The sequence below is a fragment of the Mus musculus genome, chromosome 2 (assembly GCF_000001635.26).
Source record: "Mus musculus strain C57BL/6J chromosome 2, GRCm38.p6 C57BL/6J".
Taxonomy (NCBI): Eukaryota; Metazoa; Chordata; class Mammalia; order Rodentia; family Muridae; genus Mus; species Mus musculus.
The window spans coordinates 31,446,102-31,465,608 of NC_000068.7; the positions used below are offsets into that span (position 1 = coordinate 31,446,102).

At 52.8% G+C, this 19,507-nt stretch overlaps 1 protein-coding gene across 5 annotated transcripts in view; it reads left to right on the plus strand.

The window, feature by feature from the left end:
* The window catches only part of Hmcn2 (hemicentin 2), a 146,484-nt gene extending 131,847 nt beyond the window's left edge, over positions 1-14,637 (plus strand). For 3 of the 5 annotated variants that reach the window (XM_006498501.4, NM_001370902.1, XM_006498504.1), the window contains 12 exons: positions 4,707-4,856; positions 6,709-6,846; positions 6,942-7,063; positions 7,282-7,519; positions 8,527-8,589; positions 8,704-8,826; positions 9,391-9,525; positions 10,959-11,087; positions 11,632-11,952; positions 12,583-12,702; positions 12,980-13,106; positions 13,949-14,637. In XM_006498501.4, the coding sequence (XP_006498564.1) occupies positions 4,707-4,856; positions 6,709-6,846; positions 6,942-7,063; positions 7,282-7,519; positions 8,527-8,589; positions 8,704-8,826; positions 9,391-9,525; positions 10,959-11,087; positions 11,632-11,952; positions 12,583-12,702; positions 12,980-13,106; positions 13,949-14,294 (2,012 nt within the window). In that variant the 3' untranslated portion in view covers positions 14,295-14,637. Of the gene's footprint in view, positions 1-4,706; positions 4,857-6,708; positions 6,847-6,941; positions 7,064-7,281; positions 7,520-8,526; positions 8,590-8,703; positions 8,827-9,390; positions 9,526-10,958; positions 11,088-11,631; positions 11,953-12,434; positions 12,703-12,979; positions 13,107-13,948 lie in introns of all 5 variants that reach the window. The other 2 variants (XR_003953689.1, XM_006498503.4) reach the window with 2 other exon arrangements.
* The last annotated feature ends 4,870 nt before the right edge of the window (positions 14,638-19,507 follow it).

The window sequence follows — 19,507 nt, forward strand, 5'->3', positions numbered from 1 at the left end:
CCTCTAAAGAAATTGAGATTTGACATTTGTCAAGCAGCTGTAGGAACCTTTCTGATCCCTAGTTCCCTTGTTTGTAAGAAGAGGCAAATTGCTAACAGATGTACCCAGACATCAGTGGTTCTTGGATACCCAGAGGAAGTTGCTAACTCAAGGGTGACGTCAGGCCTGAGGGACTTTCCTCTGTTTCAGAACTTGGTCCTAACTCTTCCCCTCTCCTGGTGACAAGCTCCCAGTTCAAACCACAAAGCTCCGTGTAGGTCTCTATGTCGGTTTCTGAGGTGGACGTAATGAAATCCCATAGTCTGGGGCTTAATTCACAGACACCATCTTTCAGTTTGAGAGGTTGTTAATCCAAAATCAAAGCCTTGGAAGTATTGGTCCCTCCTGAGCCTAAGGAGGAGATTCTGCCCATAGCTTCTGGCCATCACTAGCATTCCTTGGCTTCTGGAAGAGTTGCCCATCTTTGCTGTATTGTTGTGCGGCAGTCTCCCTGTGAGCTCCCATCTATGTGAAAGATTGAATGAGGTGGGGCCCATACGCTCATTCCTTTGAATGCTGCATCCCGGTTGATGAACTGCTCAGAGGATTAGAAGGTGTGGCCTTGTTGGAGGAGGTGTGTCCCTGGAGGCTTTGAGGTTTCAAAAGCCAGCACCAGGCCCAGCGCCTGTCTCTCAGCCTGCTGCCTGTAAATCAGGATATAAAGCCCTCAGCTACTGCTCCATGCCTTTCTATCTGCTTCCTGCCATGATAATCATGGATTAAGCCTCTAAAACTGTAAGCAAGACCCCCAATTAAATGCTTTCTTTTGTTAGGATTGCCTTGGTCATGGTGTCTCTTCACAGTAACAAAAAGAACAGTAACTAAAGACAGCCTCTAATTCCACGTTTTGATACTGTCACCGGGTAGGCATCCTGGACAAGGGCTCGTCCTGATGACCTCATTTTGATGTGCTGTTCTCTGTGAAGATCCCGTTTCTAAATGAGGTCCCATCCCGAGGTCCTGGGGTTAGCGCATCAAGATGTGAAAGAGGAGGTGGCGTGGGGAAGAATTTACCCCAACACCGCTCCTTATTTAATAATGGAAATGACAATTTTCTTTCATATATGCTAATTACGGAAAGGGCAGAGAAAACAGAAGTCTGAAATCAGAAAACTAGTTATTACCCATAATTCATTGATCAGAACGTGCTTAGGTGATTCTTTTTATATTTTTATTTACGTGCACTGGGGGTGGTATGCATGTGACAGCCATGGGTGGTGTCAGAGGACAACTTTGTGGCGCTGCCTATCTCTTCCCATGCTTAGGTAATTCTCAGTAATGGTTTAGCTCCATTTTGTAACATTCTAACTCTGTAGCCCAGGCTGGCCCTAGAACTCACAGCCATCCTCCTGCCTCAGTCTCCTCCGGTGCTGGCATTTCAGGCACAGCCCACCATGCCTGACTCCGGCTTTTTGTTTGTTTGTTTTCTCTCCAACTGTAAATCTCTCTGCTTCCTACACAAGGTTAGGCTAGCTTTAAAACCTACCCCTTTTCTGCCTGACTTGGGTGACATCCCATGATAATCTGCCTGGAGACATATCTTTTTCAGTTTCATTTCATTACATGTGTCATTTCCATCTCTTGTCTGTGAGAGACAAATAGTAGCTTCCTGTTTCAGTCTCCACACCCACAACGGCCACCTTCTCCATGTGGTGGGCCTCAGGATTTAAGTTCCTTCAATGGTTTTGTTGTGTAAAGGGATTTTGAAGCCCTCTCTCTCTCTCTCTCTCTCTCTCTCTCCCTCTCTCTTGGTTTTGTGCATGTGTGTGTGTGTGTGTGTGTGTGTGTATGTGAATGTGTTGTGTGTGAATGAGGGGGTGACTGTGTATGTGTTTGACTATGTGAGAGTGTGTGAGTGTATGTGTGTGTGAGAGAGAGTATGTATGTGAATGTGTATGTGATTTTGTGTGTGAGTGTGTGAGTGTGAGTGTGTGCGTGTGTGTGAGTGTGTGTGTGTGTGTGTGTGTGAATGTGTTGTGTGTGAATGAGGGGGTGACTGTGTATGTGTTTGACTATGTGAGAGTGTGTGAGTGTATGTGTGTGTGAGAGAGAGTATGTATGTGAATGTGTATGTGATTTTGTGTGTGAGTGTGTGAGTGTGAGTGTGTGCGTGTGTGTGAGTGTGTGTGTGTGTGTGTGTGAATGTGTTGTGTGTGAATGAGGGGGTGACTGTGTATGTGTTTGACTATGTGAGAGTGTGTGAGTGTATGTGTGTGTGAGAGAGAGTATGTATGTGAATATGTATGTGATTTTGTGTGTGAGTGTGTGTGTATGGTGTGTGTGTGTGTGTGAGTGTGTGTGCATGTGTGTGTGGTGTGTGTGTGCGCAGGTGAAGAAACAGAGTTGACACTGAGTGTCTTACTCTATTGCTCCCCAACCTTATAAGGAGATTTATTTTTTTTTTATGTATGTGTATGTATGTGTGCCTGTGTGAATTTATGTGCACTGTGTGCATGCAAGTGCCCACAGAAGCCAGAAAAGGGTGTTGGTTTCCTTGAAACTTGAGTTACAGATGATTGTGAACTACCTGGTACAGATGCTGGACACTGAACCTGGGTCCTCTGCAAGAGCAGTACGTGCATTCTCCTAACTACTTAGCCATCTCTCCAGCCTCCGTCCTTACTTTCTGTTTGAGCCAGAATCTCTCACTAACCCAGCACTCACCAGTCTCTTAGGCTGTCTGGCCAGCTGGCCCCAGGGTCTGCCTCTCTTGCAGCCCTTTCTCCCCAGCATTAGAGTCACAGGCACACAGCTTTTATGTGAGCTCACCCTAGAAGAGGTCTTCCTGCTTGCACATCACGTACTTTACTGCCATCTCTCCAGCCCCTGTTTCATGTTGTTTTTCATTTGTTTGGTTGGCCTTGGCTTGGCAGTCCTGGGGACCAGGACAACCAGCTAGGTAAGCACTGAATCTCCTGCCCTGACTACAGACCTGTCCCTCCTCCCTGCTGTTTTATTCTTTCTGCCTCATCAGTGTAAGAGTGTGTCCTAGGCCTGGCTGTTTTTTTTCAGGGATGGGCAACAAGAGGCTGAGACTCCTAATGTCTAAAAAGTGGCCTGCCATTCAAGGGCTCAGAGCGCCTGTGGCCTCCAGGGATCTGGGTCAGACTTGTCTCCCTCCCTGCAGGAGCCAGCTCCCTCCCTGTGCCCTGTTGTGAAACAAATATGGATGAGAAACATTCCAGATGGGCATCACCAGACCCCAGATGAGGGCTGCACTTCCTAGAACCTGACATTAACCCGTCTTGATTGACCATTTAAGAATCTGGCCATGGAATGTTCTGTGTTTTGTTTTTTTGTTTTTCCGGGTTGTTTTTTGATAGTTCATCTGCAGTTTGCTGTTAATTTCCCTGGAGGGCTAGTGAGCAGAGAGCCAGACTCCCTCTGTATTGTGCCCCCTGGAAGGCCATCTGCCCAAAAGAGTCAGCTGGTTCATTAGGCAGAGGAAGCAGGGGCCCTGTGGGCCGATGTCATCCATTGAGTTTGTGCAAAAGAACGGCTGCTTGGAGTGCCTGGCAGCCTCTGGGCAGCCAGCCCACTCCAGCCAGAGCAGCTGCAGACCAGCTGGAGCCAGGGCCACTGATGGAATGAGGATGCTCTGGTGATAATACTCAGTTCTTGGCATGGCGCCCTGTCCCTATAGCATGCAACCTCTGCCATCATAGCTCTTGGCAAGTTTTAGACCAACAGGTCTTCTGTGTGTCTGTAGACCCACCTCCTCATTTTATAAACAAGCCAACTTGATGTGATCTAGGGACATGACTTGCCTGGCTCTATGTGTATGTGTGCACGTGTATGTGCAGGTGCGTGTGTGGGTAGGTGCATTGTACATACATGTGGGCAGGTGCATGTTGGCAGGTGTATGTGGGCAGGTGCATGCGTGCAGATGCATGTGTGTGCATGTATATAGGTGCATGCATGGATGGATGCATGTAGGTCATGCATGTGTGCAGGTACATGTGTGTGCATGCATGTGTGCACGTGCATGTATGTAGGTGCATGTATGTGTGGGTGCATGTATGTCATACATGTGTATGCAGGTGTATATGTGTGCATGTGCATTGTGTGTAGGTGCATGTGTATGTGTGTGCAGGTGCATGTGGATATGAGTACACCTGTGTGCATGATGTGTGTATGGTTGTATCTGTGTGCATGATGTGTGTCTGGGTGTATGTGTGTGCAGGTGCATGTGGGTGCAGGTGCATAAGGAGGCCAGATGACAACTTGTGTCGCTCCCCAGGAGCTGTCCATCTTGTTTTTGAGAGAGGATCTTTCACTGAGCCCAGGTTAAGCAGGTTAGCTGATGAGCCCCAGGGTTCCACCTCTCCCTCTGCTGTCTCTGCCTCGCCAGCACCAGGACCCCAAGCATATACCACTATGGCCGGCATTTCTATGTGGGCTCTGGGGACCAAGCTCAGGCACTCGTGCTTGCACGACAAGCACCTCACTGGCTGAGCCCTCTCCCCAGACAGAGTCTCCTTTATTTTTGAGCCAAGATCTTCTGTGCTTTTGAGTCTGTTACCTATTAGCTGTGTGTCTTTGGACACTGTGCCTTTCTGAGCCTCAATCTCCAATTTGATGAAAGAGTAGCAGTGTTGACACCTTTGAATGGGGCCTCAGAGTGGGTAGTTAGCATGTGTCACTATTGTTTGTCTTCTGCTCCACAGGGGAGCCCCGGGGCAGCCGGGGCAGCATGACTGGAGTCATCAATGGTCAGGAATTTGGAATGGCTACTCTCAACATCAGTGTGCTACAGCAGGGCAGCTCTGAGGCTCCAACCATCTGGAGCAGCATCAGTCAAGTCCCAGCAAGTGTGGGTATGTGGGGAGGGGGAGGGGCGCTGGGACACCTGCTGGACCTAGAAAAGGCTTGTTCAAGGCCTAGTACCTGGAGATAGGACTACCTTGAAGAGCCAAAGCCCTCTCCAGCTCACAGGCTCCCACCCCCACTATCACCAAACAAAGTCACTGCATTTAAAATTAGACAGGGAGAGGGTGGGTATGAGCAGGGTACTGCATCAGGAGCTCAGAGGACGATGGGGATGACACTTACACTCGGGGAGCCCCTCACCGATGGAAGCCGATAGAAAAGTGAAGAATTGATTAACAGACACGAGCTGGAGGGGACAGACAGCAGGAAAGATTCAGAATTCCGTCATCTAATAAGCAGGAGGCAGCCTGGCGTAGTGGCACACGGCTTTCTTTAATCCTAGCACTTGGGACGCTGGGCAGAGGCAGGTGGATCTCAGAGTTTGAGGCCAGCCAGATCTACAGAGTGAATTCCAGGGTACTCAGGGCTATGCAGAGAAACCCTGTCTCAAAAAAAAAAAAAATCAAAAAGAAAGGAGAAGGAGGAGGAAGAGGAGGAAGAGCAGGAGAAAAAGGAGGGGGAAGAAAGGGAAGATGAGGAGGAGGAAGAGGAGGAACAGAGAGAGGAAGAGGAGGAGGTAGAAGAGGAGGAGGAGGAAGAGGCATGCATCTGCTTTGAATCACAGATTTAAGAAACAGGATGTCTTGAGCAGAGAATATGCAGGTGGCTCACAGGCCCTGTCTTGGCAAGCCTGCGTAAAGGACCCAAGGCCCCTCCCCTTCCAAGGACCCAGTGCAAGGAAAGGCAGAGATAAGTTCTCACTAGGAGCAGTTCTTCAGAGCCACACATGGCCTCAGTTGTTAACTTGTTTTGTTTTGGTTTTGGTTTGGTTTGGTTGGGGGGAGGGGTTTGCTTTGTTTTAGAATCATTTGCTTTTATTTTACATGTACAAGTGTTTTGTCTGCATACATGTATGTACAACCATGTGCATGCCTGGTGCCTGCAGAGGCCAGAAAAGACTGTCAGGTCCTCTACAACTTGAGTTACAGATGGTTGTGAGCCACTATGTGGGTGCTGGAAGTTGAGCCCAGATTCTCTGTAAGAAAAACAAATGCCCTTAATGGAGACATCTCTCCAGCCCCAGGTCAGGGGCTTTACCTGCCAGACTTGAAGCCGCTGTCTGTCGACAGAGACTAATTTAAACAAAATGCCGCCTAGTTGTGGCCGCTGCTTCCAGCTGTGGGAGCCATGGGGAAACGTCTAGACCCAGGCCCAGTGAGCTTGACTGTAATGGGACAGAGGCTCTGAGGAGCTGGACAGGTTCTGTTGCCCACAAGGGCTCTAGCTCCCTCCTGTCACCCCATTAGGTGCCACCACTGTCTCTGACCCTGAGGAAGCTGTGAGTGGGCGGTGCCCCCCTGACCCGGTCTGTGACCTCTCCTAGTCCTAAGAGGTCCAGATGTTACCTAGGGCAGTCAAAGGCTCAGAACACTCTTTCCTCTCCCAGGTGCTTGCAGAAGTTGTCCACAAGTTAGTTGATCATCAACCCAGCCAGCACATAGTGACAGACTGTGCCCCCCACCCCCCAGAGCCATGGGGACCATCTATCTGGTTCTGTTGAACCTGGCTAAATATCACATCCCATGCATTTCTTTATAATATTTGCTTTTCTAGCTGCTCCATAAAGTATATTTTGCTATCTCCTGGGGTCTGCTAAACAACTGGCATGTGTAGTCGCCAGGCCAAGCACGGCCAGGGAGGGAAAGGCTGAGAGAAGGGGGAGCCACAGAGGGATCGTGAGCAGCATCGCTGCCCCGAGACTCCAGTCCTAACATGGCCTCTGTGTTCTGCTACATCCAGGGCCTCTAATGCGGGTGCTGGTGGTCACGATTGCCCCCATCTACTGGGCCCTGGCTAGAGAGAGCGGAGAGGCCTTAAATGGCTACTCTCTGACGGGTGGCAGCTTCCAGCAGGAGTCACAGATGGAATTTTCTACAGGTGAGCATGGTCTTCTTGCAGACGGCTGGGGGCAGGGCCTGACGAGCCCAGGCTGCCCCTGCGCTGACTCCGGAATGGGTGGGGACGGCTTGCAGGGGAGCTACTCACAATGACCCAGGTGGCTCGGGGCCTGGATCCTGATGGACTCCTGCTCGTGGACATGAAAATCAATGGCATGATCCCAGAGAGCCTGGCTGACGGAGATCTGCGAGTACAGGTACTAGCTCTGGGCTGCTCCGCCAACCCACCCTAAGCAAACAGGCCCTCCTTCCGTCCTCATACCCGAGGAGGCAGTTGCCATGGGTCTCGAGAACATCACAGTCATGGTGCCACCCCCGACTGCCAGTTCTTGATCAGAAGAGACTTGCCCAGTCTTCACGCAGCACCCCAGCACCCTCCTGGCTTCTCTAAAGTGGGACCCTCCCTTTCCCCCAGGACTTCCAGGAGCACTACGTGCAGACAGGGCCTGGCCAGCTATTTGCGGGCTCCACACAGCGTTTCCTCCACGACAGCCTCCCAGCCTCCCTGCGCTGCAATCACAGCATCCAGTATGATGAGACCCGGGGCCTCCAGCCCCAGCTGGTGCAGCATCTTCGGGCCTCTTCTATCAGCTCGGCCTTTGACCCTGAGGCAGAGGCCCTGAACTTCCAGCTTACCACAGCCCTGCAAACAGGTGAGGCCCCACTGTCCCACTTCCACCCTACCAGCGAAGACGGCCAGAGTCCCAAATTCTGGCCATTCACACCGAGCACAGGCTAGGGAGCAGTCTATCTCCTCTGGCCCCGCCCATTCCAGCCTGGCTCCGCCCACTCTAGCAGGGCCAGTTCAGCTCCTCGGGCCACTCCTGCCCAGACCTCTGAAGCCTTTTCCTAGGCAGGAGAAATACTCCACACTCCAAGTCTAAACCACACCCACTCCCTTCTCCCAAGGTGCCTGCACCAAAGGCCCCGTGGGTGCAAGCTCTGGTGACCCACCTGAACACATCATAGAGTCACAGCTGAGGAATGCTTTAAAAGTATCTTTTCATTGCTTAAGATCCAGAGAGGAATGCTGGAAGGAGCAAGGCTCTAAAGGCAAGGCACACCCTAATTCAGAGCCTATCTGTGCTGCTTTCCGGCTACGGACCTGGTGGGAATCCCATGGTTCCTAGCTGCACAGTGGTCATGAACTCCTAGCTTCCCCGAGGCTCCAGGCCAGCAGTAAAGACTCTGCCTCTACAACCCTAACTGGCCCCCAGAGTCCACCTTGCTAAGGGTGACTGTCCCTGCAATTGCTGAGGCAGTCCCATCTCCCTTTCTTGCTGGCCGTTGACCAGCAATCACAACCCCCTGTACATGACTGTTGGGCTCTGCTGAGCACAGTTTTGCGCTCGTGATCTCAAACAGTCTACTTCTCTCTAGTGGTCTCTCTTGAGTTCTCCTGGCCTTAAGAGCCTCCCCACCCCCACCCCCCACCCCCACCCCACCCCCCGGGCACAGCTACAAGACCAGGCATGTCCCCACAACTACCACCTCCCACAAGCCTGGGCCCGGAGCCAGCTGGTTGTCTCGCTGTCACATGTCTGGTTCAAAGCTGAGGCTGAGCTCCCAGCCAGGGCCTACTGCCTGGCCCAGCCCAAAGAACAAGCCCGGGATGCCCTGGGGAATTGGCTCCCTCAGGGTCTTCATGCTTCCATTACAGAGGAAAATGAAGTTGGCTGTCCCGAGGGCTTTGAGCCGGATGTGCAGGGAGCATTTTGTGTGGGTGAGTTATTCCCAGCCAGTAGGAACAAAGGTGACCTCTCCTTCTGGGATGTACAACCCACCCCAGCCAGCTGGCAGGAGAGCCTGTGAACAGAGTCTCATGTCTCCCACCCAGACAAGGACGAATGCTCAGGAGGTCCCAGCCCCTGCTCTCATACCTGCCGCAATGCTCCTGGTCATTTCTCCTGCTCCTGCCCCACTGGCTTCTCCCTGGCTTGGGACCACAGGAATTGTAGAGGTGAGCAGCCCCGGGGAAGTGTGGCTCCAGCCCGGCCCAAGCCTGTAGTGGGTTCCTCAGGGCCCAGATTCCAAAGGGAAGCACATGCCTACGGAGGGGTCATTTTTTGGAAGATAGGAGGTGTTGGGGTGGTGTGGACCCCCAGAGACAAACATGTGGTCCCTGCGTGTTCCTCAAGCTTGTAAGATCTCCCCACAGCAGCTTCAAGGCTCAGTAGCCCTGTTCTGATTTTCTGATCCATGGCTGAATGACAGGTCTCACCCTGATTGTAACCTGTGTCTTTGCCTGTCACTGCCAGCAGTGGGGCCTGGCCCTCCCAAGTCTCTCTTGGCTTTCTAGCTAGAATCCAAGGGGACATGGTCTAAACCTTACATAAGAACTATGGGCTGGGAGACCTTCATGTCAGGCCTTCTAGGCTATGAGTGGGGCCAGGCCAGGGCTTAAGGATGGCAGCAGGAAGGCAAATATTCACACTGTCCACCCCCTCCCATCCCCTACACACACACACACACACACACACACACACACACACACACACACACACCCCTTGTGCTCTGCCCCCAGATGTGGATGAGTGTGCGGGCAACACCCACCTCTGCCAGGAGGAACAGCGCTGTGTGAACCTGCTTGGATCCTATAACTGCCTCGCTTCCTGTAGACCTGGCTTCCGGGTAACTGCTGACGGAAGCAACTGTGAAGGTGACTAGGGCACCAGGCGGGGCCAGTCAAACTCCCAAGAGACCAGAGAGTGTCACTGGGATTCAGGGCATCTAGAACTTTCTTGGCAGAAGCCCAGAGCTGGGTCCTATCTTTCCCTTTCAACCTCTGCCCACTTGTGTTTGATGGCGTTAGGGATAGAAGTCAGAGACAGCAGGAATGCCACTTCCTTCCATGGCTGCCCCCACATCATGGTCCAGACTAGAGCCAGCCTCTGGGTCCTTCTCAACACAGCTTCTGGGCAGTCACTGGGCATCAGTGGCAAGTGGCCTTTGTATTAACATCCAAGTGCTGTCCCTTGATAGGAGACCTTTACACATTGTATGGTTTTAGGCACTGGGTCTATCCATGTCATGTGGTGTTTCCCTGGGCAGACTTGAACATCTATTCATCCCACATCAGACACCAGCAACTGACTAAAGAAACAACTCCATAGAGTCTAGCATAGCGAGCCAGTGAGTTTATGGACTGCTTACGGAGTCAAGGTGAGGGGCTGCTTGCAAGGACATAGTGACTCGAAGACAGTTGCATCCTGGAGGAGCCCCACCCCAGCCTGGACAGCAGCTTGAAGGGCCTCCTCTTCCTTGGCAAACGTTACTGTTTATATAGCCCCAAGGGAAAGATTTGTGAGTCTATGAGTTTCTGGAGCTTTCTGGATCTTAAGAGATTCTTTTCCCTTCCCTGCCTCCCTCCTTTTTACCTTTACCTCCTCCCTCTTCCCTCCTCCCTCTTCCCTCCTCCCTCTTCCCTCCTCCCTCCTCTTTCCTCTTTCCTCCTTCCTCCTTCCTTCTTCCTTTCCTCCCTTCCTCCCTCCCCTTCTTCCTTCCTACATTCCTACCTTCATCTCTTCCTATATCCCAGGTCCTTAAACCCTGCACACATCTGACCCCTCACCAATAGGCCTTTTCTTACACACGAGGAACTTGTGTAAAAGGAGTGTTGCCTACCCGCTGGAACCCACATTCTAAGTCCCTTCTTTTCTTTGGAGTCTGGACCCTGTTGCCTTCTAACCTTGCATGGTTCTCAAAAATTGAGGTTGTAAAGTAGCAGTGTGCAGCCTTGTACAGCCGTGGTTAGAAAAGGAGTCAGGAGACAGGCGTGGTGGCACACACCTTTAATCCCAGCACTCTGGAGGCAGAGGCAGGCAGATTTCTGAGTTTGAGGCCAGCCTGGTCTACAAAGTGAGTTCCAGGATTGCAAAGGCTACCCAGAGAAACCCTGTCTCGAAAAACTAAAAAAAGAAAGAAAGAAAGAAAGAAAAGAAAAGAAAAGAAAAGAAAAGAAAAGGAAAGAAAAGGAAAGAAAAGGAAACAGACATAGCCTTACTGTGGAGGGGGAGGGGCTGTCCTCAGAGGAGGCCTCTGGGCTGAACCTCTTCCATGACCATGCCTGTGACCACACCGCTGCCTCCCCAGATGTGGATGAATGTCTAGAACAGCTGGATGAGTGTCACTACAATCAACTCTGTGAGAACACTCCAGGTGGCCACCACTGTGGTTGTCCCAGAGGGTACCGCCAACAGGGTCACAGCCTGCCTTGCCTAGGTAAAGGGGACAGCAGAACCCCCTCTGGGCCCTGGGTCTCACTCAGCTCTGGCTCAGGACAAGGAGTGTTTATGGTCTGGAGATTCTGAAAATGACTAAAGCAGTAGCCAAGACCTCTCACTAGATCCTGCACAGGGCACTTCTGTGGATGTCAGAAGGGGAGGAGGTGACAACCAAGGCAGGAGAGGTATGGGGTAGAATGAATGACTGTCACTAAGGATTGGGACTCCACCGCCTGGGAGTTAGGCCCTAACTGCAGACCTAGGGTCAGAGACTATGCAGGTACCAGAATCCTCATGAGGCCAGCTTGAAGGGAAACCCTGTGTATAGTGTATAAGGCATTGAATTCTGGGAGGATGACAGGGAGAGGCAGCTGAGCCAGGCATAGAGGGACACAGCTCTCATTTCAGTATTCAGGAGACAGAGGCACATTCCAAGCAAGACTGCCTCAAAGTAAAAAGAAAAAGAAGCCAAAGGGCAGCTGGAGCACCTGCAGGCCACAGAGCACCTACCCTCCTCACACCCTGCCGCTCTCCCTCTATAGACATCAACGAGTGCCTACAGCTGCCCACACCCTGTGTCTACCAGTGTCAGAACCTCCAGGGCAGCTACCGATGCCTGTGCCCACCAGGCCAGACTCTCCTACGGGATGGCAGGACCTGTATCCCCCTGGAACGGAACCGTCAAAACATTACCATTGTCAGCCACCGGAGCCCATTTGGGCCCTGGCTGCGGTCTCGGGTACCCAGGCCCAGTAGTTCCTACCACACCTGGGTCTCCCTCCGGCCTGGTTCTGGGGCCCTGAATAGTGTGGGCCGGGCCTGGTGCCCACCTGGCTTCATAAGGCAGGATGGCGTGTGTGCAGGTAAGGCAGGCCTTAGGCACACACACTGTGGTCCTGGGCTCTTAGGCTGGGCGTGGATCTGGGCAAACTCAGAAACCCAGCACTCACGGGCAAAGTGGGGTGGAGGCAGGGGAAATTCTGCAAGTGAGGGGCAGCACTGTGGCTGTGCGGATGGACAAAGGGGATCCCAAGAGAGAGACTGGGGTGATATTCAAACCGTTTGTCTTTGGGATGTTTTTAGGAGGCCCTCCTAAAATGATGCCTGAGGAACCTCCTGCCCCCCACTCCATTAAGAAACACTGCTCTTGAGGGAGGGAAGTTTGCGGGGCTGTGAAAGAATATTCCAGTTAGGCACAAAGCTATAAAGAGGGACTGTAGGAGCAGAGGGTACAGGTCTGTAACCTGTGGACCCTGTGGAAGCTGGGCTGGCTGCAGAGGGGATGGACTCTGTCAGTAGAGTGGCCCCTGTTCTTGCCTTGGTGATGGCTCCCACTCTTCACCAGCCAGAGACTCCTCCTGCAGCAGGCCTGGGTGAAGCAGGCAGGGGAGGGGTTGCCTGGAGCAGAGAGCTTCCCTGACCGGTCTCAGAGCACATGGCCATCCGGCAATCTGACTCAGCATCTCTCTGCCCTCTGTCCCCACCTGGACCAGACCTTGATGAGTGCCGTGTTAGGAGCCTGTGTCAGCATGCCTGCCAAAACACAGAGGGTAGCTACTATTGCCTGTGCCCCTCTGGCTACCGCCTCCTTCCCAGCGGGAAGAACTGCCAGGGTGAGCCAGCCAGAGCCAATCCACACCTCTCCCAGGATTAGGGACACACAAGTTCTGCTGTGTGTCCCTGGGCTATTCCATCTGAACCTTACCCATGATAGGAGGAAGTCCCTCCAAGCCATCCCCTCCAAGACATGCCCCTGGGAGATGGAGAGGTGTTGGGGAGGGTCTCTCCTTGGGGCTCTGCCTCAGAAAGCTGGTCTCTTTCACACGGCCTCCTCTGGTCTCCCTCTCCCCTGTTCTATCTTCCCATCTCCTACCGCACCCTACCGCCCAGACATCAACGAGTGTGAGGAAGATGGCATCGAGTGTGGGCCTGGCCAGATGTGCTTCAACACCCGAGGCAGCTTCCAGTGTGTAGACACGCCCTGTCCTACCACCTACCGGCAGGGCTCCAGCCCCGGGTAAGGAGGGGCCAAGCTGTCGGAGGTACAGGGGCGGGCACATGAGTACAGGGCTTTTTCTCCAGCTTGCCCATGCCTGGACACCCACACACACACACACACACACCCACACACACACACACACACACACACACACACACACACACACACATTCAGGAAGGCACCTCAAGGCAAGGGGAAGTTGCCCTGCCAGACATCCTGGGCCAGAGCTACGTGCTGGGACACCTGGGACACCTGTACCCAAGCAGGGACAAACTTGGCTCCATGCCACTACATGGTGTGTGCTCTCTGGGACACCCCTCCCCTGTACAAACATAACCTCAGACAGAAAGCACCTCCAAACATAGGAATTGGGGAACTCTCACAAACTCCAGGACTCAGCACACTATGTTCATTAAGAGGCACCAGGACCTCAGGACCTAGGGAAGGCTTCTGGACCAGACCTTACAAAGGGGAGTGAAGCAGGCGGTGGGGGAGACTCTGACAAGGCTGAACAAGAGTCTTTGAACCTCTCCTGCCCCTGGGAGTGCAGACATATGACTCAGTCCCTAGGCTCCTCACTTCTAGGCCCCTCTCAGTGAACCTAAGCGTCTGAGTTTTATCGTGTTGTGTGTTTGCTGAGCTACCCTGGGCTTTGGGCAAGGAAAGGAAAAGAGGTGGGGGGCGGGGGGAAGACATGCTAAAGGGGAGGAAAACCTCTGTTTGGCTTCTCTGGGCCTCAGTTTGTGGATCTCTGAAATGAACTAACAGGGGCATATGCAGGCAAGGTATTTGGGGAGCTTGGGGATGAGCTGGGGGTGCACCGGATGGCGGCCCAACGAGCTTGTCTGTGTCACCCTCAGGACCTGCTTCCGCCGCTGCTCTCAGGACTGCAGCGCCAGCGGCCCGTCTACACTGCAGTACCGCCTGCTGCCGCTGCCCCTCGGCGTGCGCGCCCACCACGACGTGGCCCGCCTGGCCGCCTTCTCCGAGGCTGGCATCCCTGCCAACCGCACGGAGCTCACCGTGCTGGAGCCCGACCCACGCAGCCCCTTCGCTCTCCGCCAGCTACGCGCTGGACAAGGCGCGGTCTACACCCGCAGAGCGCTCACCCGCGCCGGGCTCTACCGCTTGACTGTGCGCGCAGCGGCACCCCGCCACCAGAGCGTCTACATCCTGCTAATCGCAGTGTCGCCTTACCCGTACTGAGGCCAGAGCTGCAGATCCACCCTGACCTCGCAGAGAGGAACAGAGTGGCCCTTGCCCATGACACCTACAGTGACAGAGAACATCCTCTTCTCCCGCCCCCGTGCGTCAGTGAGATCTTTGGTAAACACTGCTGTGCGCAGAGCCTTGACCCCAGGGCAGAGACCGCTGCCCCTTTGATGGCAAAGCCAATGGGTCAGGCCTGAGTCCCGTCTTTCCTCAGATCTCAGCGGGGAGCTGGGCAAGATCTCAGTGGTCCAGGACAGACCCAGTAGGGGTGGAAGCGACTGGCACTGTCCTGACCACATGGAATGTGTATAGTATAAAAAAAATTTTTTTTTACTGACTTGATGTCTTTGCTGAGTTATTTTATCTTACTGAGGAGGGGCCTGGGAGGAGCCTGGGAGGGACCAGTGCTGCTATGATCTGAGCTGCTGGGTCAGCAGACCTACATCCTTAGGAATCATAAGGCTCTGTCCCTGGCTAGGATGTTTGGTGTAAAACAGAGCAGTAAGGCAGAATCGTCTTTCGTCCCCGTAGTGATGCGGGAGAATTACTGAGAACTAAATGTTCTTCATAGACACCGACGGGTGGTACCAAAACCACTGTATATTAATTCTCAAGAACAATTTAAAATTGCCAGGGATGGTGGCACACACCCTTAATCTCAGTACTAGAGAAGTAGAGGCAGCAGAGTCCAGAGTTTAAGGTCATCGTGGCTGATAGCCAGCTCCAGATTAGCCAGGACTACAAGAGGCCCTGCCTCAAAACGATAGCACAAGAACCCTGCTTCCTAGTGCCTGCTGCCCTTCTGTTTCTCCCTTGGCCCTTGTCTAAGTGGCAGGCACACCAGTGACTCTATTTCTTGGTTATTGGTGAATCTTGCCACTAGAACATGAGGCCTTGAGCCCCAGGTTGGTTTTACAGTTTCTTCTGGCTGGCGCCTAAAGAGGGCTCCCTTTATCTTTGGCCAGTGGGTGAATGAATTAGCTTACTTAAAAAATGAAAACTTTAAAAAAATGTAAAATAAATAAATAAATAAATAAAATTTTAAAAAAAAAGAAAACTTAGAAATGTTCATTGCAAAAGGACTAGGTGATTTTATGTCTGTGGGATGTTACAGGGACCAGCTGAGGACTTGACATCATTGGGAAATGTGCTTGCCTAGCGAATGCAAGCTTGATCCCTGCAACCCCTGTACTGGCATGGGGGCCCCAGCTTGTAACACCAGCACTGAGGAGACAGAGGCAGGTCGATCCTTGCCAGTCAAGTGAGTGCTCCCATGGCTGGGAGAGGCTCTGTTTCAAAGATTAGAAAAGTGCTTGCCATCCATAGCCTGAGTTTGGTCTCTAGATCCCAGGGTAGGAGGAGAGAACCCACCCCAAGAGATGTCCTCTGAACTGTGCAGAGGCGCCATGACACCCAAACACCCCTCCCAAATAATAATAATAATAATAATAATAGCAATAATAATATTTAAAAAGTGGACAGTGTCCCCAGGGAATACCCATGTTTGCACACATACAAACATGCACATATGTATGCAAGGCAGATGCATGGGAGTGGAAGAGGGGCAGGAAATGGGGCAGCGTAAGGTAAAAGAAATAGAGATATGGTTAGATATGAGATATAAATGCCAGAGAGCTGGGGCAGTATCTAACAGGATTGGGACTGAGTAGATTCCAGATGCTCTTACCCCCTCCCGAGAGAGAGAGAGAGAGAGAGAGAGAGAGAGAGAGAGAGAGAGATCATTATATATAAACCCAGTCAGCCTCCATATCGAATGGAGCTAAGCTGCAACTCCAACGCCTCTGAGGCAGTTCTTAACAGGCTGGTGGAAGTAGACCTCACTGGACAGGTGACCTTTGAGCAGATACCTGATAAAGGGATGGGGGAGGGAGGGAGGGATCGAGCTGTGGGAACGGCAGGGGGTCGAGGTCCTGAAAGGGAAAGAGTCTAGCAGTAGAGGAGGGGATTGCTCAGGAAAAGTGAGGGGAGCCTCGGGAAGTTCCTGTGGGGTCTCTGGGATGGGTCGGGGATGTGGCTTTGTGTGCTGGGGGGACTGGGCACCCTGGGTGCTGGAGGGACTGGGCGCCCTGGGTGCTGGAGGGACTGGGCGCCCTGGGTGCTGGATGGAGGGACTGGGCGCCCTGGGTGCTGGATGGAGGGACTGGGCGCCCTGGGTGCTGGAGGGACTGGGCGCCCTGGGTGCTGGATGGAGGGACTGGGCGCCCTGGGTGCTGGAGGGACTGGGCGCCCTGGGTGCTGGATGGAGGGACTGGGCGCCCTGGGTGCTGGAGGGACTGGGCGCCCTGGGTGCTGGAGGGACTGGGCGCCCTGGATGCTGGAGGGACTGGGTGCCCTGGGTGCTGGATGGAGGGACTGGGCGCCCTGGGTGCTGGAGGGACTGGGTGCCCTGGGTGCTGGCCCAGGCACTGCTTTCCTGCTGCCTTGCCTTTCTCTCTAGGTAGGCAAGCCCCTGCCTCAGTACCCTTTTTGCCAGGTGCCCCCAGACATAGCTATGGAAAGGCTGTCTCTTGTGGAGAAGATTTGGGGGATAATTCATTTCTCTCTGCCACCCCGGCTAACCTCGACCACGACCTATCCCAAAATAGGTCCTTTTCTCCCATCTAGGTCTCAGAGAAAGCAGTGAGACAGGGCCTTGTTCCGTAGCCCAGGCTGGACTTGAACTCATCACAATTCTCCCTTGGTCTCCCGAGTGGACCTACAGATGTGCCCCAGCGCTCCTAGATATCTAGGCTAGAAGTGGAGTTACAGGTCGTTGTGAAGCACCCGCTGTGTGAATGCTGGGAATGGAACCCAGGTCCTCTGAAAGTCGCCAGTGCTCTTAACCAGGAGCCGACTCTCCAACCCTAGATTAGAAGGTACCCATACAGCCAACAGAGTGTACCCAAGGACACATCTACTTTCTTTCTGATTTTTGTTTGTTTTGTTGGGTGTTTGTTGAAGTAGGGTCTCACGTAGCCCAGGATGACCCCACACTCACTGCGTAGCTGAAGATAACCTTGAGTGTTTGCACTCCAGGCACGTGCCTCCACGTCCCGTCAGCCTTCTACTTTCAAAACAGATTTAAGTGAGTCCAGGCTTCTGCACACTTCTTCGTAAAGGACAAGAGAGTAAATATTTTTTGGTTTAGGGACATCTTGTTTCTGATGCAACTCACTCCCTGTGCTATCTGAGTGCCAAGGCAAAGCTAGAGGCCACAGGCAGCCATGAGTGTGTGTTGCTCTACTAGCAGGGGCTGAGCTAGCTCAGTGGCAGAACCCTCTCCTAAGAGGTCCCCGTCCCTCCCACCTCAAGGTGGGGGAAGGGCTCCTCCTGATACTCACATTTCGAATGTGTTATTTTCACCCTATGAAATTGTCTTCTTTCAACCATTTATGACATGGAAAAAAAAAAAGCCCCACCTCTGCTTTAAGTCGCTGATTGGAACTGCAGGCTGGGGGAGGGAGGAAGGCATATGGTGAGAGAGAGGGGTGTCTGTCCGAAGCCTACTCATGAGAATCTTGAGATGAACTCTCCTCCTGAAAACTCAGGGGTCAGGAATCAGACAGAGCCTGGGCTGTTTCTGCTAGGCTGTTAACTTTTTATGAACTTTGTAACCCTGAAGAGGTCAGGGCCTCACACTGGTGCTGAGGACCAGCAGGGGTTTTTCTTGCAAGCTGGATACAGCTCTCCTCTCTCTGCTGCAGTCTGCCCACTGCTTCCTGAGTCTCTCTCACCAGAGCCCTCTGGGTTGTAAAGCTACTGTCTGGTGCATCTCCAGCTATTCCTTAATGAGCTCCAGTATATTTACTCTCCCAGAGGTTCCCAAGGCAAGAATAATATCCCCATTACACAGATGCAGCAGTGGAGGCTAAGAGGTAAGCATGTCGAAGCCCACAAGGCTTCTGAGCTGCTGTAGGTCTCTGTGTTATGGCTCAGCAGCAGGCTGAGAAGAGGAAGTCAGAGGTAGATGGAGAGGAAGGGCTGGAGGTAGGCAGTGAGGCGTGTCCCTTCCGCAGGGCCACTCCTTGCTTTTTCTCCTCTGGTCCCTCTGAGGCTGTAAAACAGGCTACTAAGCAAAGAGACATTGCAGCATCGTTGGCCAGTTAGTGGGGACCAAGTTTGTCCCAGGTCACGCACAGGGACTGTTGGCTCATAAAGGAGAAGTCTCCAGAGGTGTCTCTGCTGGCGCTGCAGCTGGATCCAGCCCCACAAGAGGTGTTTTCCACAGCTGCCTGTCACCTCCAGCTACTATTGGTCACAGCCCCATCTAGCCACCCAGCCCCTGTGGCACCTGACCTCTGAGGCTCTGCCCACCATCCACCTAGCAGGTCACTCATTAAACTCCCTGATGCAGCTTTTCCAAGAGGTCAACAGCCGGACTCTGTGTCCCTCTGGGTGGGAAGGGAGAGCCGAGGTCTGGCCTGGAGGTCATTCTCCGTTCTGGCCATTCTGCCCAAACCCGGGCAGTGGCACAGTGGCTTCTGGTGCCAAACAAGAAGCTACAGAACAAGGACCTTGAGTACACTCCCAGCTCCTCTGTCCACAGCTGCTCCAGAGCCATCATGCTGTCCTCTGGGTGGCAGGGGACAGGAGACAAGAAGAGGCCTTTCCACACTTATGAGCATAAGCTAAGTGTCTGCATGCCCATAGGCTGTAGGGGATGTGGGATCACACAGACTGAGGCCCTTCAGTACAAGTGACCACAGCAGTCTGAGCCTACATGCAAGAGACACCTGGCTGCCACACATGCAGAGGGGTGAGGCAGAGGTGGAGAGGTAATGGTGGTGGTGTAGAAGCGAAGACACGACAGAGGGGCCAGGGGAAGGGACTGGCCTTCATGTTCTTGGAATCAGCCTACTGGGGACATCAGGCCTCTGTCACATGCTAAAACGACAGGGATATCTGTGCATAGGCGCTCAACAGATAATGCCCAAGAGGAGGGCACTGGCATGTCACTGTGATCTGAGGAGAGGTGGGGACTGTCAAAGTCTGTTTAAGAAGCCATGCCAAAAAAAAGGCTGGAGAGATGGCTCAGCGGTTAAGAGCACTGACTACTCTTCCAGAGGTTCTGAGTTCAAATCCCAGCAACCACATGGTAGCTTACAACCACCTGTAGTGGGATACTCACATATATAAAATAAATAAATAATTCTTAAGAAAGAAAGAAAGAAAGAAAGAAAGAAAGAAAGAAAGAAGGAAAGAAGGAA